General features: G+C 41.7%; 1 protein-coding gene across 1 annotated transcript in view; it reads left to right on the top strand.

The window, feature by feature from the left end:
* The first annotated feature begins 314 nt into the window (after nt 1-314).
* Nucleotides 315-17,853, top strand: part of olfml2a (olfactomedin-like 2A) — a 65,754-nt gene continuing 48,215 nt past the window's right edge. The window contains exon 1 of the mRNA XM_060841076.1: nt 315-608. Within this exon, the coding sequence (XP_060697059.1) occupies nt 540-608 (69 nt within the window). The 5' untranslated portion in view covers nt 315-539. The remainder of the gene's footprint in view (nt 609-17,853) is intronic.

The following is a 17,853-nucleotide window of genomic DNA, read 5'->3' on the forward strand; positions in this document are numbered from 1 at the left end:
GTTTAAACGCTGTTGGTAAATTCGGAATGGACACATGCACGTATTATCTTTCGTTTTAAACTCCTTTGGCTCAACTGAACACACTGTGAAGTGAGCGGATACAATAATAGTATGTTAATTTTATATTCAATTGAAACATTTTTTATGTGACATTTATTTGCCAGTAAATGTTTGTTTTGGAGACTTCAACAACTTCAGTGATCATTCTGCGTGGATACTGGGTTGGTACGATCTGCAGTTGGTAGTCATTATTGTCCCTCCCTCGCATTCAATACATACTGGAAATTTTAAAAAAAATCCTGACTACGAGTAAGCCGAAAGCTGCACTGCACAGCCGCAGTTACCCAGTTTCAGAGAAGGGTTGAAGGCGAGACTTTGGAGATCCTGAGAAGAGCAATCCCTGTGTAGGGAACCAAAGATCTTTCTTCTTCAAAGATTTTAGTGACCGTATAAGCACTGTCACCGAATTCTTGCTGATGGTACAGTATTTCTGCTCCGGTTGCTCTCTCCAAATAACGAAAACATAAGAGGCATTTAAAATGTGGAGACTTCCCAAATATATTCTTTCTCTTTTTATCCTAACACGAGCAGTTAATGCAACCAGTAAGGTAAGTTTTTATGTTTTGAATAACTGTTGATCATTTAAATGCTTTTAAATTAAATTTCTATAGTAAGTTCTCTTTACTTCAAAATAATTGCATTGTCTATTTTGGAACAGGTCTTTTTGAAGTGTTTCCGCAATGTCACAAGGATCCAGGATAAGACTGGGCCATTTGATTATCAGGCTCAAACTGCAAACATTCCCTAACATATGGTTCATGCAAATAGTGTACAAAACTACTAATTTACAAAAGTAAATTACATGAATGTCCAACGCTGACATTATATACAGCGCAAAGCAGCTGTGTTTCTATCAATTCTGTATGTTATTTGTCATATTTAAAGTAGCAGTCAGTATTCACAGTGTTCATTGCATGCCAAACATATCACTCGCGGATTTTTTTTCACAGCTTCGAGCCCTTCCGATCACTGTCGTTGAAGACTTTTAGGTAGTGGCCTTTTCCCATTGTTTATTACAACTTGGTCAAATACAGAACTCAACATTTAAGTTAGTATACGAAGTTCTGAGAGTTCCCTCCGAACATCTGGGTTGGATTCAGATCGGTGGACGGTTCAGGATAACCGTGCAATGTTGTTTCACAACGCATGGCTTTTTTAGAATTTTTGTTTCCAATTAATATGCCAAATGCTCCAACTGGATTTGCTTTGATAATCGAAGTAGCTACACTTTTCTTCAATGCGAACAAAACATGGGCATATAATATAATTTCTTGAAACTTAAAAGTGGAACCTACTGTTCCAAAAAAAAAACCATTGTATTTGAGAAGGGGCAACTGCTATTTATCACTATTTTTAATTTTTAACAGTGTAGCTTAAAGCGCCATCAACATCTGAAAACACATGTTACTTTGAGTGCAAAGTATTTTTTCAAATACTGATGAGATTTTTTTCTTTTCAGCAGTTCTATTGTTTTCAGATTTTCAGTATTCACTTTTTTAACTTCGACAAAATCTTATTCAAATAAATCTAATGGAAGATTGTAAGTCGGGACAGTTCAAATTATTGTATATTTTTGTGATAAGATCCTTCAGCAATGATTTGGAGTATTCAGTCATACCTATGTATTTCCACATACTCAGAATATATCATGTAATATATCATATTTCCAGGATCTTTTGATCATAAACACTAAATCCTGCAATAATTGAATAAATATGATGGTTTCCAAAGTTTCATATAAATGTTAGAGATGTCATATATTTTCCATGTTGATACAGTGATACCCAATTAAAATAGGAGGATACAAATTAGACTGTAAAGAATAACCCTCCCCACCCCTCAAGATAGTAATTGATTTCCAACCCCAAGTCTGCTTTGTTGCCTAATTCCTATATCCATTGATTCTCTTAGAATTAAAAAAAATCAATTGATCTTAGCCTTGAAAATACTCAATGGAAGAAAATAAAATTCACAGCCTTCCAGGTTAAAGCATTCTAAAGGTTCACAAGGCTCTAAGTAAAAATGTGTCTTCTCATCACAATCCTAAATGGCTGAGATTATGACCACTAATTCTGTATTTTCTAACCAGAGGAAACAGTCTCTTAACATCTTCCCTGCCAAGCCTACTCAGAATTTACATTTCAATTAGATCAACTTTCATTCTTCTCTCCAAAGGATATGGTCTATTCTCAACTTTCTTCTAAGACAACCCCTGTTATGCCAGGAATCCATCTAGTGAATCTTTGTTGTGCTGCCTTTAAGGAAATATATCTTTCTTGGATATGAAGATAAAACTTTACAGATAAAACTGTTTTTCCCAAGTGAAGAAAATACTTTATTCAGGGTTTTCATCAATATAGTTCTTTCTCATATTCTTAAACCAAGGTCAATGATAGTCTTTAGAGTTACAGGATAGCTGATAACAATGTAGTGAACATGAGATAAAAATGAAAAGGGATGAAACAAAATGCTATCCTCACAATGCTTCATAGTATAACATTTAATTACTTTGTTACATTACTTTGGATAAAAAATGTTTTATAAATCTGATTTCTGCATGGGGTTTAATCTAAAAGAGGTAGAGATTGTTTTTTGTAGGGGTTTTGCTCAGTTCTTCAAATGTTGAATGCCAGGTAGTTGAAAAGTATAAATAGAAAATGTGTTGATTTGGAATCATTAAAAATAATCTGGTGATGCAAAGCATTCATCTTACAATAATATACAATGCTTAGATTTATTCCCCAGGATTAGTAGAATGAGGACAATCTATTTGCTATATTTAAAAGTGATTAAAGGATTTGAAAGGGTAGATTGAGTCAGGCTGTCTCCTCTGGTGAGCAAGTCCAGAAGAAGGATGCATAATATTAAAATTTGAGACAGATTATCCGGAGGTGACTTCAGGGAGCACTTTTCGTGCAAAGGCCATAGAAATCTGAAACTGTGTGCTCCAAAAAGCTGCTGAAGCCATATCAATCAGAAATTTATCATCACAGAATGGATACTGCACAGAAGGAGGCTGTTCACTTCTTCATTGCCATGTTTTTCCTCTGAAAGAGCAACTCAAGGGCAAGTCCCATATCTGCACCAATGTTCTGTATATACTGATCAGCATGCTGATATGTTGACTTACGGTTCCAGACATGCACAGACCTTGGATGTCTGTGCAGTATCAGAAAAACAAATACAAGGAATTAGATACTTATCCTTTCCTTGTAGCCCACTAATTTATTTTTCTCTTCAGCTGCTTATCCAATTACTCAGAAAGCTGCAGTTAAATCTACCTCCATCACACTCTGATAGTGCACTCCAGATCTTAACCACTTGCTATTAAAAAAAACATGCCTCATATCCTGTTGCTTCTTTAGCTAATGCTCTTAAATCAATGTCCACTAGTTCTTGACCCTCTGCCAATGAGAATACTTTCTCACATCTAATCGGTCTAGACCACTTATGATTTTGAACACATTAAATCTCCTCTTTTTTTTCTTCTCTGAGGAGATGAACTTCAGATTCTCTAGTTTATCCTTGTAACTGAAACCTCGCATTTCTGGAACAAATCTTGTAAACATTTCTGCCTACTCCATGAAGCCTTCATATCCTTACTAAAGTGCAGTGTCCAGAACTGGTCACAATTCTCCAGAGGAGGCCCAACTGATAATTTATAAAAGTTAATTTTCATCATGTTCAAAACTGAAACTGATTGATTTTTACGAGACAAGAATTATGGAGCTGAGAAAATTATATAGAGTTAAGATACAGAGCAGCCATAATCTACTTCAATAATGGAGCAAGTATCGCAATGGCCTATTCTTCAAGTAAATGGAGCACTAAGAAAGCACTACTGCCTTTGATTCCTTGCACAGTGAGTTCCTGAAGGATGAAATGCAAAGCAGATGCCAGATATTGACCGAGTAAAAAATGAGGTCTGCAGATGCTGGAGATCACAGCTGAAAATGTGTTGCTGGTCAAAGCACAGCAGGCCAGGCAGCATCTCAGGAATAGAGAATTCGACGTTTCGAGCATAAGCCCTTCATCAGGAATGAGAGAGAGTAGCCAAGCAGGCTAAGATAAAAGGTAGGGAGGAGGGACTTGGGGGAGGGGCGATGGAGGTGGGATAGGTGGAAGGAGGTCAAGGTGAGGGTGATAGGCCGGAGTGGGGTGGGGGCGGAGAGGTCAGGAAGAAGATTGCAGGTTAGGAGGGCGGTGCTGAGTTGAGGGAGCCGACTGAGACAAGGTGAGGGGAGGGGAAATGAGGAAACTGGAGAAATCTGAATTCATACCTTGTGGTTAGAGGGTTCCCAGGCGGAAGATGAGGCGCTCCTCCTCCAGCCGTCGTGTTGTTATGTTCTGCCGGTGGAGGAGTCCAAGGACCTGCATGTCCTCGGTGGAGTGGGAGGGAGAGTTAAAGTGTTGAGCCACGGGGTGGTTGGGTTGGTTGGTCCGGGCGGCCCTGAGGTGTTCTCTGAAGCGTTTCGCAAGTAAGCGGCCTGTCTCACCAATATAGAGGAGGCCACATCAGGTGCAGCGGATGCAATAGATGATGTGTGTGGAGGTACAGGTGAACTTGTGGCGGATATGGAAGGATCCCTTGGGGCCTTGGAGGGAAGTGAGTGTGGAGGTGTGGGCGCAAGTTTTACATTTCCTGCGGTTGCAGGGGAAGGTGCCGGGGGTGGAGGTTGGGTTGGTGGGGGGTGTGGATCTGACGAGGGAGTCACAAAGGGAGTGGTCCTTGCGGAACGCTGATAGGGGAGGGGAGGGAAATATATCCTTGGTGGTGGGGTCCGTTTGGAGGTGGCGGAAATGACGGCGGATGATACGTTGTATGCGGAGGTTGGTGGGGTGGTAGGTGAGAACCAGTGGGGTTCTGTCTTGGTGGCGGTTGGAGGAGCGGGGCTCAAGGGTGGAGGAGCGGGTAGTGGAGGAGATACGGTGGAGGGCATCGTCGATCATGTCTGGGGGGAATCTGCGGTCCTTGAAGAAGGAGGCCATCTGGGCTGTGCGGTGTTGGAACTGGTCCTCCTGGGAGCAGATGCGGCGGAGACGAAGGAATTGGGAATATGGGATGGCGTTTTTGCAGGGGGCAGGGTGGGAGGAGGTGTAGTCCAGGTAGCTGTGGGAGTCAGTCGGTTTATAATAGATGTCTGTGTTGAGTCGGTCGCCCGAGATAGAGATGGAAAGGTCTAGGAAGGGGAGGGAGGAGTCTGAGACAGTCCAGGTGAATTTCAGGTCGGGATGGAAGGTGTTAGTAAAGTTGATGAACTGTTCAACCTCCTCGTGGGAGCACGAGGCAGCGCCGATACAGTCATCGATGTAGCGGAGGAAAAGGTGGGGGGTGGTGCCAGTGTAGTTGCGGAAGATGGACTGTTCGATATTGACCATCAGGAATACTTGAGAGTGAATTACTTAGGTTGCTCTTGCTGATCTCCCAGTGACTAGTATTATGGACCAGACCAGATTCCCTCAGATCATTTCAAGGAAGTAGCCCAGACCTTAACTTTGCCAGTTGCTTTCAGCAGGTATACAGCAGATATTCCAGGAGTGAATCAGCTGGTCAAACCACTTGTTTTAAACAGAACAAAATTTATTTACAAGATTACTGAGTGAAACACAGAAAACAGAATACCAAATAACCTAACCTCTCTGAAAACCCAACAGATCATCCCAACTTAGTGATGCTGTTCCAAATACTTGCAACAATCCCCATTAACACCCTTTGGCTCAAAAGGTAAAATCAAACACAGGATCTTACTGGATAGAAGTCAGAGAGAGTGTACCAGCCTGGACCTGCTTCTTTGGGTCAAGCAGTATTTTTTCACACTACCGCTAGAAACCAAACCAGAGAAAAGCCGAGCTGGGAGAACTGGCCACTCCTCTTTCATCGGGCAAGTGTTTTTTTAAATACTTGAAAGCCTTCTACCTGAGACAGTACCTGTTAGCTATTATCAAATTGGCCCTAAAACCCTTCACCTCCAGGCTTTTCGGAGTATGTTTTGTTTATGACCTCTCTGAAAAAAAAACCCAAGGACGGTGTAACCTTATTAAAGGAGCAGCTTCATCACATTAGTTACACAGCTGGATTGACGCTCATTTGGAGCAGGTTACTTGCTCACCCACTTAGCTATAAAAATCATAAAGAGAAAAGATGATAAAAAAAATGATATTATTTCAGCTGTACAAAATGTGAAGATCAGTACAGATGTAAAAGATAGATTGTGTTTTAATAATGTCACTTTTAAACCAGCAACAATGTTTGAAGTATTGGAGGTTGATGGATTAATTCTAAATGCAAGACAAAAACAATCTTTGTTCTTCTGTCACAAGTATAACATCAACAAAGTAAGTTAATCTTCAAAGTCTTGAATTATTTGCACTTTTAGTATTTCACAACTTTCACAAGATATTACATAACACATTAAGGCAACATTCATAAAAACCCAGCATGTTCCTTAGAAAGTTTAACTGTTGGCTGGAATAGTTAACCTGCTTCAGATTGTTATCATCTGGTAAGGCTTTCTAAATAAATATGTTCTCGAGATTGGCAGCAGCACAAATAGATAATTATTCAGTAGCAAAACCAAATGATTACATTTCAAAACCATCAGCACCACAGGAGGATTTTATTTGACTTTCTGTGTACAAAAATGTTGGGAACTGATAAAAATAAAATAACAGTGCTGCCATGCATTGCTGGAAGTTCACAGTATCTCACTTGACTTTCACTTTTAACAATATCCTCCTGGCAATATATAGAAATCTAGAAACAAAGATTGCTGGAAAAGCACAGCAGGTTGGTGAAATCATGCGTTTTAAGTGTGACTCATCATCAGTATTATAATGGGGTTAATGTCATTGCTGTATTTCTGTATTCATATCATTACACAGTAAAAATGCAGTATGAAATTCTGTATCAAAAGAATGGTATTCCATGCAGTGGATTGAAAATCCTGACTACTGGATATGATTATTTTACTTAGCAATGTAATTGTAAAATTACTGATGGCCCACAACTAGTTTCTGAAAATTTGTTTATTTTATACAGAATCTTTTTGGTGCTGCAGGATCTTGGGAAATGTCATCCAGAATATTGCCATCAAGACTCTTTAAATAAAGCTTTAGCACTCAATGACTTCAAAGGGACACAGACAAATAAGTAAAATGGATAGACAGGACGACATGATAGTGCAGAGAGGAGTGTAGCGATTTCGTTTGGTGTGAAGAGCATGCCGAAACAGTATAAAATACAGGGAACAATTCCACTGGGGATACAGGAACTGAGGGACCTAAGCGTGTGTGTATGTAACTCATTAAATGTGACACAACAAATGGAATTTTTAATTTATTTATTAATTTTGTGGGATATGGGGTCGTTGGATGGCCAGCATTTACTGCCCATCCCTAGTTGCCCTTGAGAAGGTTATGGTGAGCTGTCTTCTTGAAACACTGCAGTCCACCTACTGTGGGTTGATCCGCAATGCCGTTAGGGAAGGAACTCCAGAATTTGGACCAAGCGATAGTGAAGGAATGGTGATGTATTTCCAAGTCAGGATAGTGAGTGGCTTGGAGGGGAACTTGAAGGTGATGGTGTTTCCATATATCTGCTGCCGTTGTCCTTCCAGATGGAACTGGTCATGGGTTTGGAAGATGCTGTCTGAGGATCTTTGGTGAATTTCTGCAGTGCTTCCTGCAGCGAATACACACTGTTGCTACTGAGCACCGGTAGTGGAGGGAGTGGATGCTTGTGGATGTAGTGCAAAACAAGCGGGCTGCTTTGTCCTGGATGGTGTCAATCTTCTTGAGTGTTGTTGGGGCTACATTCATCCCGGCAAGTGGGGAGCATTCCATCACACTCCTGACTTGTGCCTTGTAGATAATGGACAGGCTGTGGGGAGTCAGAAGAAGTGACTCATCTCAGTATTCTTAAAATCTGACCTGCTGTTGTAGCCACTGTGTTTATGTGGTCAGTCCAGTTGAGTTTCTGGTCAATGATTACTTAATATACAGCATTCTGGATTTTCTCAACAAGGTCATGTAATACAAAAGCAAGGAAGTTCATATTAAACCTGTGTGGAAAATAACACTGATTTGATCTCAATTCCTGCTGAATACCATGTACTGTTCGCCCTCAGCTGATGAATCAGTACTTTTCCATGTTGAACAACATTTGGAGGAAGCACAAGGGCAAGGGCATAAAATGTACTCTAGGTGGGAGATTTCAATGTCTACCACCAAGATAGTGCAAAGGCCATGGACCCTGACAACATACTGGCATTGGTACTGAAGACTTGTCCTCTAGAGGTTGGGTGCTCTCCTAGCTGGTTTAGTCTCAGAGGACATAGCTGTTGACTGGGTCTGCAGCAGGTTGTGAGGGAAGCAATAAGAAGAAGGAAAAACACACTTGACCTCATTTAGACCAATCAGCCAGATGCAGAAACATCTATCCATGACAGTATTGGTAAGAGTGACCACCACACAGTCTTTGTGCAGTAGAAGTCCTGCCATCACATTGAAAATACCCTATATGGTTGACTGGCCCAATCTACATATTAAATAGGACTGAGTTCAAACGTTCTCCCCGTGTCTGCGTGGGTTTCCTCCGGGTGCTCCGGTTTCCTCCCACAGTCCAAAGATGTGCGGGTCAGGTGAATTGGCTATGCTAAATTGCCCGTAGTGTTAGGTAAGGGGTATATGTAGGGGTATGGGTGGGTTGCGCTTCGGCGGGTCGGTGTGGACTTGTTGGGCCAAAGGGCCTGTTTCCACACTGTAAGTAATCTAATCTAATCTAATCTAATCTAATCTAATCTAATCTAGATCTAGCAATTCAAAACTAGACTTCCATGATGTTCTCTAGGCTATCAACAACAGAACAATAGTACTCCTGCCCAATCTGCAGCCCCATTATATCTGCTACTCAACCATTGTCATCAATACTAGGGGATCAACACTGGTTCAATGAAGTGTGCAGGAAGGCAGGCCAGGAGCAGCCCCGGGCATTTCTAAAAATGAAGTGTCAACCTGGTGAAGCTACCAAACAGAACTATTTACATGCCAAATAGCATAAACAGCAAAGTGATAGACAGAGCTAAGTGAGCCTGCAGCCATTGGATTAGATCTAAACTCTGCAGTCCTGCCACATCCAGTCATGAATGGGGGTGGACAATTAAACAACTCGCTGCTGGAGGACGCTGCACAAATATCCCCATCCTCAATGATGGAAGAACCCAACACATCATTGCAAAAAATAAGGCTGAACCATTCATAGAAATCTTCAATCAGAAATGCCAAGTAGATGATCCAACTCAGCCTCCTCCAGTGGTCCCCAACATCACAGAAACCAGTCTTCAGCCAATTTGATTCGCTCCACCTGATATCAAGAAATAGTTGGAGTCACCAGATAGTGCAAAGGCCATGGGCCCTGACAACATTCCAGCAAAAGCATTGAAGACTTGTGCTCCAGAACTTAGGCACTCCCCTCGCCAAGCTGTTCCAGTACAGTTACAACATTGGCATCTAGCCAACAATGTTGAAAATGCCCAGGAATGTCTTGTACATAAAAAGCAGGACAAATCCAATCCAGTCAGTTACAGCCCCATCAATCTACTCTCCATCATCAGTAAAGTGATGGAGGGGTCATCAACAGTGCTATCAAGCAGCACCTGCGCAGCAATAACCTGCTCAGTGATGCACAGTTTGGGTTCTGCCAGGGTGACTCAGCTCTTGACTTCATTATATTCTTGGTTCAAACATGAACATGAGAGCTGAATTCCAGAGATGAGGTGAGAGTGACTGACCTTGACATTAAGGCTGTGTTTACCTGAGTGTGGCATCAAGGAGCCCAGGCAAAACTGGAATCAAAGGGTTGCAGGGGGCAAACTCTCTGCTGGCTGTAGTCATGCTTGCCACATGGGAAAATGGTTCTGGTTATTGAAGGTCAGTCATCTCAGCTACAGAACACCTCTTCAGACATTCCTCAAACTAGTGTGCTAGACCCAACCGTCTTTAGCTGTTTCATCAATGACCTTTCCTCCCTCATAAGGTCAGAGTGTGGATATTCGCCAGTAAATGCACAATGTTCTGCACCTTTGTGATTCATCAGATACTGAAGCAGTCTGTGTTAAAATGTAACAAAATCTGGGCAATATCCAGACTTGGGATTAGTAGCAACCATCATTTGCACACACAAATGCTAGGCAATGACTATCTCCAATAAGAGTCGGAAATTGTGGTGCTGGAAAAGCACAACAGGTCAGGCAGCATCTGAGGAGCAGGAGAATCGATGTTTCAGGCATAAGCCGTTCATTAGGAATGTATGTGTGTGTTGTGCGCACACGCTGAGGGAAAGGGGGCTGATTGATAAATAGAAGGGTGGGACTGTGGAGAAGGTAGCAGGGAAGGTGATGGGTAGAGACAGGGGTGAGGAGTGATGATGATAAGTCGGGGGGGGGGAAGTGGAATGGATAGGTGGAAAGGAAGATGGATGGCTCGAACAGTTCAAGAGGGCAATGCCAAGTTGGAGGGTTGGATCTGGAATGAGGTGGAGGAAGGGGAGATGAGGAAACTTGTAACCAACATTGATGCTGTGTGGTTGGACGGTCCCACGGTGGAAGATGAGGGGTCCTTCCTCCAGGTGTCGGGTGGGTTGAATTTGGTAGTGGAGGAGGCCCAGGACTTGCATATCCTTGGCGGAGTTGGAGCAGGAGTTGAAGTGATTGGCCACGGGCAGTGGGATAGTTTAGTGCATGTGTCTGAGAGATGTTCCATGAAACATTCCATGAGTTGGTGTTCTGTCTCCCCAGTGTCAAGGGCACCACATTGAGAGCAACAGACACAGTAAGAGGTTTTGGATGTGCAGGAAAATTTCTGCCGGATGTGGAAGGATACCCCAAAGGATCCCCTCAGATGCTGCCTGACCTGCTGAGCTTTTCCAGCGCCACACTTTTCGACTCTGATCTCTTGCATCTGCAATCCTCACTTTCTCCATCTCCAATAGGAGTCTTTTATGTTTAGTGGCGTTACCATCACTGAATTCCCCTGTATTAACATCGAGGGTTTATCCTTGACCAGAAACTCAAATGGACTTGCCATGTAAACAAAGTGGCTCCAAGGACAGGTGAGAGGTTAGGAATACTGTGTTGAGTAATTCACCTTCTAGTTCCCCAAAGGTTGTCTGTCATCTGCAAGGCACATGTCAGGAATATGATGGAATACTCCCCAGTTGTCTGGGTTGGTTCAGGTCCAACAACAAAGGAGAAGCTTGACATCATCCAGGACAAAGCAGCCCACTTGATTGACACCACATCTACAAGCATCCACCACTGGTACTCAATAGCAGCAGTACTGTTACTATGTGCAATGCACTATAGAAATTCACTAACTATCATTCGACAGCACCTTCCAAACCCATGACCACTTTCAATGAGAAGAACAATGGCAGTAGATGCATAGGAATACCACCTGCAAGTTATCCTCAAGCTACTCAGCATCCTGACTTGGAATATGTCTCCATTCTTTTATTGTCACTGTCAAAATTCTGGAATTCTCTCTCTAACGGCATTGTGGTCTACTTGCAGAATGTGGACTGCATAGATTTAAAGGAGGCAGCTCACCACCACCTTCTCAAGGGCAAACAGGGGATAGCCAATAAATGCTGGCTAGCCAGCAATGCACATGTCATTTAAATGAATTTTAAAAACTGGAGAATTGTGTCCAATTCTTTTCCCCATGCTTTAATAAGAATTTACTGGCATTAGAGAGGGTGCAGAAAGGATGCTGGGTGATGAACTTCAGTTACATAGTTAGATTGAAGAAGTTAGAACTGTCCTCATTGGAAAAGAGTGGGTTGAGAGGAGATTTGGCAGAGATGTTCAAAATAATGAGTGGTCTGAATAGAATACATAGTGAGGTAAAGATCCTATTGATGGAAGAATAAAGAAACAGGGGGCTCAGATTTTAGATAATTGACAGAAGAAGCAATGGTGACATGAAGAAAAGTACACTTTGCGGAGCCACAAGGATCTGAGTTTGGTGGCGTTCCTTTCAATTAAAACATTAAAAAGTAAAATGACTGATTTCTGAAAAGGTAGAAAGTGCAGAAGTACAGGGAGAAGGTAAAGTGGCCGTAGTCCTACCAGACTCGAACAGTGTGGTACTGGAAAAGCACAGCCAGTCAGGCAGTATCCAAGGAGGAGGAGAAACAATGTTTCGGGCATAAGCCCTTCATCAGGAATGAGACTTGTGGGCCAGGAGGGCTGAGAGATAAATGGAAGGGGGTGTGGGGCTGGGGGGAAGGCAGCTAGGAATGCAGCCAACCCTACGCTCCTCCTGTTCCTTGGATACTGCCTGATCGGTTGTGTTTTTCCAATAATACACTCTTCGACTCTGATCTCCAGTTCTCTCTTTCCTATTGTCCTACCAGACCATTGGACTGTTCTCTCATTAGAGAGAGACAAATGGTGGTGATTTAAGCTGAGACTCAGTACTCCTCAAGCAAGGTGGGGGGAGGTTGAGAAGGAGACTTCATCATGGTAATCTCAGCCAGAGTAGGAACTGAACCTACACTGTTAGCATCATTCTGCATTGTAAACCAGCCAACCAGTTAACGGAGCTAACCAAATAACACAATGTGATTTACTGCTATAGAGAGCAAGCACAGATACAACAGACCAAATGATCTTCATCCCAATTTAAAGGACTTGGCAGAGTTATCATTGTAGCTCTGTAAGGAAACAGGATTAACATTAAAAGAATTCTTGTCTTTAATCCAGATCATGAGCAGACCAAAAAGACCTAGACCCTTTCTTACCATAATCACACTGACTGACTTTATTCATTAATTTATTATAGAGCAAGTTACTGAAGGCCTTTGGTAAATTCAGATTGATTACATCTACTGAATTACCATTATCTCTCTCTTAACTCCTTAGACAAATAAATAACTTCAACACACAAGATTTTTCCTTTTGAGATCGATCCTGACTATTCAGTATTCTATTTGCCAGTTTCTAGATGTTCTTATATTCTGTCCTTTAGGGGATTCCATTTTTTTTCCTATGATCAATGTTGAACTGACTAGTCTATAATACTCTGGATTGTTCTGCGTCCTTTCTTAAATATAGGAATTATATTAATTATCTGTTGATCCTCTAGCATTGTATCTTATAGTTTTCTAATGGTATTAATAAATACAAATAGCAATGCCTCTGCTATCATGTTCTTAAATTCTTTTAAAATGTGTGGCTGGAATCTTCTGGATAATAGCAAAGTTGTTGGCAGGGGGACTGGTACTGTGCAACACTGGTTGTCAGGTGGTCATGGGGAATGGCTGACCACGCTCCTGGCAACAAGCCAATTAGTTATTCTTGGTTGTGGAGCAAGGCAAATCTTGTATCTGTGGCAGACATGAATTCAACACCCTAATCATTACTTCACGGGAATGAAGGTCCAGATACCGTATTTAAAGGGCATCAAAACAGACATTTATTCTCTACATATGATTCTCACAATCTGAGCAGCTTCTGGGAATGAGAACAGCTGCCATGCCTTCTGCTTTGGCCATCTGGATCCCTGGAACTAGATGGTGTCATCATTACGGAAGTTGATCTTTCCTCCATCACCTTAACCCTCTCTTCATAAGGCAGGAGATAAGGAGATAAGGCAGGAACAGGATACTGATTAAGGATGATCAGCCATGATCATATTGAATGGTAGTGCAGGCTCGAAGGGCAAATTGGCCTACTCCTGCACCTATTGTCTATTCTGGCAAGTTTGCTTTTAATGAGCAATTACAATATGCAAATGTATTAAAAATGTATGCTTGATCCATTGGCAATCCAGTACCAACTTAATTTCATCGTTTTAATTCAGCTTTGGGAAGCTATCACACAAGTAAATGCCCTTGACCACATAGTTTCATGTGCAATGTGGCATCAAAAGATTCTACTTGTGGATTCAAGCTATAAAGACCAGGGGCTTTATCCTCCTTGAGTTTGTTCAGTTGATTCAATGCAAAAAATTATTAGCACACCTATTGCTCTATTCACCATCCACTACCATTTCTACTTGTTCTATCTTCCTGGTAAATTGCAAAGAAAATTAATTATTTGAGACTTCTGCCTTCTATAGCTAATAATGTCATTAGCTATACTGTTATCCTGTCTAGCCCTTTAATAGAACATTTCCGTCAGAACTATTTTTTAATTGATGTGACTGTAAAATATTTTGCTATTTCACTGGATGCTCTTTGATAATTTAATTTTAGGCTTCTCACTGCTTTCTTAATTGTGGTTTTGAACCTCTTCTAAGCTCTTCATAATATCTCTTACGATGCATTTTTCTGCTGTCCCTGGTTTTAATATATTGTATGTCATTATTGAGTCTTTAAATATAAATGGAATCCCATTGTTAGCTCACCTGTTTTTTCCTTTTAACAGAAGATTATTTTCCTGCACCATTTAATTATTCCAAGCTTGTATGCCAGCATGAAAAACCAGCAAAACCAACTATATTGTCATCATTCAGAATATTCATTTATGGAGTTATAGAGTCATGGAGAAGTACAGCACGGAAACAGACCCTTCAGTCCAACTCGTCCATGCTGACCAGATATCCCAGCCTAATCTAATCCCATTTGCCAGCACTCGGCCCATATCCCTCTCCGCCCTTCCTGTTCAGAGACCCATCCAGATGCCTTTTTAAAGACTGTAATTGTACTATCCTCTACCACTTCCTCTGGCAGCTCATTTCTTACATGCACCACCCTCTGCATGAAAAAGTTGTCCCTTAGGTCCCTTTTATATCTTTCTCCTCTCATCGTCGAGACATTGAGGATTTGGTTAAGATAAAGAAGGAAGCAAATGTCAGGTATAGACAGGAGAGATCAAGAGAATCCTTAGAAGAGTATCATGGCAATAGGGGTATACTTAAGAGGGAAATCAGGAGGGCAAAAAGGGGACATGCGATAGCTTTGGCAAATAGGGGTTAAGGAGAATCCAAAGGGTTTTTATAAATACCTTAAGGATAAAAGGGTAATTAGGGAGAGAATAGGTCCCTTGTTTCAAAAATAAAATTACATAGAACACAGTTCGTATCAGCAACATTTAAAAATAATGTACCATTGCAGTGAGATATAAATACAGTACAACTTCGGTTATCTGTGCATTAATTATCCGAACTTCAGATTACCCGAACAAGATCTCAAGGTCCCATAAAAATATTTGGCAACTCAGCATCCAGTTTTCAGTTAAAAGGTATTGTGGCGTGCATTGCTGGATAACTGAGGCATGTTTGATAACCAGGACTCATAAATTACTGCTCATTTACGATCAGATCAGTTATCCAAACAATCAGTTATTCAAACAAAAGGCTCCTCCTCTGTCTCATTTAGATAATTGAGGTTATACTGCACACTATATCAATTATAGGAAGCTTTCCAATATGATGGAATCAACCGCTCTTTTCCACAAACTCATTCCAGCAACATACTGCACCTATCAAGTTCACAATAGCAAATATATCAGCTACGTTACATTTTTCAATCTCTGATTTGGTGCATTATTCTCATTCATCAAGAGGAAATTGTCCTCACATTTCAATCTGTGATTGCTGAATGGAATAAATTTTGGGTCAACAGGATAAGCACCAAATGTGAGGTCCAGGAATCAAAGGGGTGAGTGCAACAAGAATTATTAATATATAGAAGCTTTGTGAAATATTGCAAGGAGGGAAGCGAGCATATCACCAGAAATGCTGTGATTGACCCCTGACATCTCCAATTGCAAGCCATGTGACAATGCTCCCCTTACTCTTTTAGCTAATTTGATTTTCCCAAGTCTTCCTTGTTACAAAAATAGAAATTGCTAGAAAAGCTCAGCATGTCTGGTAGCATCTTCTGAGGAAGGGTCACTGGACCTGGAAGGTTAGCTCTGGGTTCTCTCTACAGATGCTACCAGACCTGCTGAGCTTTTCTAGCAATTTCTATTTTTGTTTCTAATTTCCAACATCCAAAGTTCTGTCAGTTTTTATTCTACTTTCTTGTCACATGATGGTAGTTGCTGTCCTTTAGCCTCCTTAAAATGCAACATTATGCAGAGCACTACAATGGTATGGAAACTGAATGGGGATTATTACACTAAGCCCCCAAATATATACAGGCCTTTGCTTCTGTTATTTAAGAATTCCTACAGTGTGAAAATAGGCCCTTCAGTCCAACAAGTCCACAACAACCCTCCAAACCCATCCACCCAAACCCATTACTCTATATTTACCCCTGACTAATGCCCCTAACCTACACATCCCTGAACATTATGGGCAATTTAGCATGGCCAATTCACCTAACCTGCATATCTTCAGATTGTGAGAGGAAACAGGAGCAACCGAAGAAACACACATTGACACGGGAAGAATGCACAAACTCCACACATTCATCTGAGGCTGGAATCGAACCTGGGTCTCTGGCGCTGTGAGGCAGCAGTGCTAACCACTAAACCACCGTGCTATGCCACTTCAGGAGCTGTATCGTGTGCTCAGAGGTTTTCTTGTGGTTTTATGGCTGTCCTGACATTGTGAATTGTGTAGGACTTTCAGCAACCAATGTAGTCTTTGTCTCAAACTAGCCATCCCTCAATCTTATTTAAAAGATCGAATCATGGAGGCTTGGGTAGTCTCTCAAAAATCAAGGTGTTATAACAGCCCCTGTGAAACTGGGAGAGACTTGTATGACCCTTTGGCATTGATAATAGACCAGTTAGAGGTTAAATGGAGGGAAAGAGCTTTCTTTTGATGAATGCCACTGTCTTGTCTTCAAGCACCTTAATTCATTGAAACACAGAAACATAGAAAATAGGTGCAGAAGTAGGCTATTCAGCCCTTCCAGCCTGCATTGCTATTCAATATGATCATGGCTGATCATGAAAGCACAGTATCCTGTTCCCGCCCTCTCTCCATACCCTTTAGCCATAAGGGCCACGTCCATCTCCCTCAAATATATCTAATGAACTGGCCCTAACAGCTTCCTGTGGGAGAGAATTCCACAGGTTCACAACTCTGAGTGAAGGAATTCTTCCTCATCTCAGTCCTGAATGGCTTACCCCTTATTCTTAGACTGTGATACCTTGTTCTGGACTTCCCCAACATTTGGGAACATTCTTTCCGTACCTAGCCTGTCCAGTTCCATCATATGTTTCTATGAGATCCTCACTATTCTTTTAAATTCCAGTGAATACAAGCCCAGTCAAGCAGTCTTTCCTCATATGTCAGGCCTGCCATCTGGGAATCAGTCTGGTGAACCTTCACTACACTCCCTCAACAGCAAGACTGTCCTTCCTTAGACTCAGAGACCAAAACTGTACACAATACTCAAGGCGTGGCCTCACCAAGGCCCTGTACGACTGCCACAAGACATCTAAACTCCAATACTTAAATCCTCTCACTATGAAGGAGAGCATGTCATTAGCTTTCCTCACTGCCCTGCTGCACCTGCATTCCAACCTTTAGCGACTGCTCCACCGTGACACTCAGGTATCGTTGCACCTGACCTTTCCTAAACTGCCACCATTCAGATAAGAGCCTGCCTTCCTGTTTTTGTGACCAAAGTTGATAGCCTCACATTCATCCACATTATATTGCATTTGCCAAGTTTTTGCCCACTCAGCCAGTCTGTCCAAGTTACTCTGCAGCCTCTTAGTGTCCTCTTCACAATACACACTGCCACCCAGTGTCGTCTGCAAATTTGGGGATATAGCATTCACTTCTTTTGTCCAATTCATACATTATCACTGTTTATAACCTCCTGAGCACAAA

This window comes from Hemiscyllium ocellatum, chromosome 21 (assembly GCF_020745735.1).
Source record: "Hemiscyllium ocellatum isolate sHemOce1 chromosome 21, sHemOce1.pat.X.cur, whole genome shotgun sequence".
NCBI lineage: Eukaryota > Metazoa > Chordata > Chondrichthyes > Orectolobiformes > Hemiscylliidae > Hemiscyllium > Hemiscyllium ocellatum.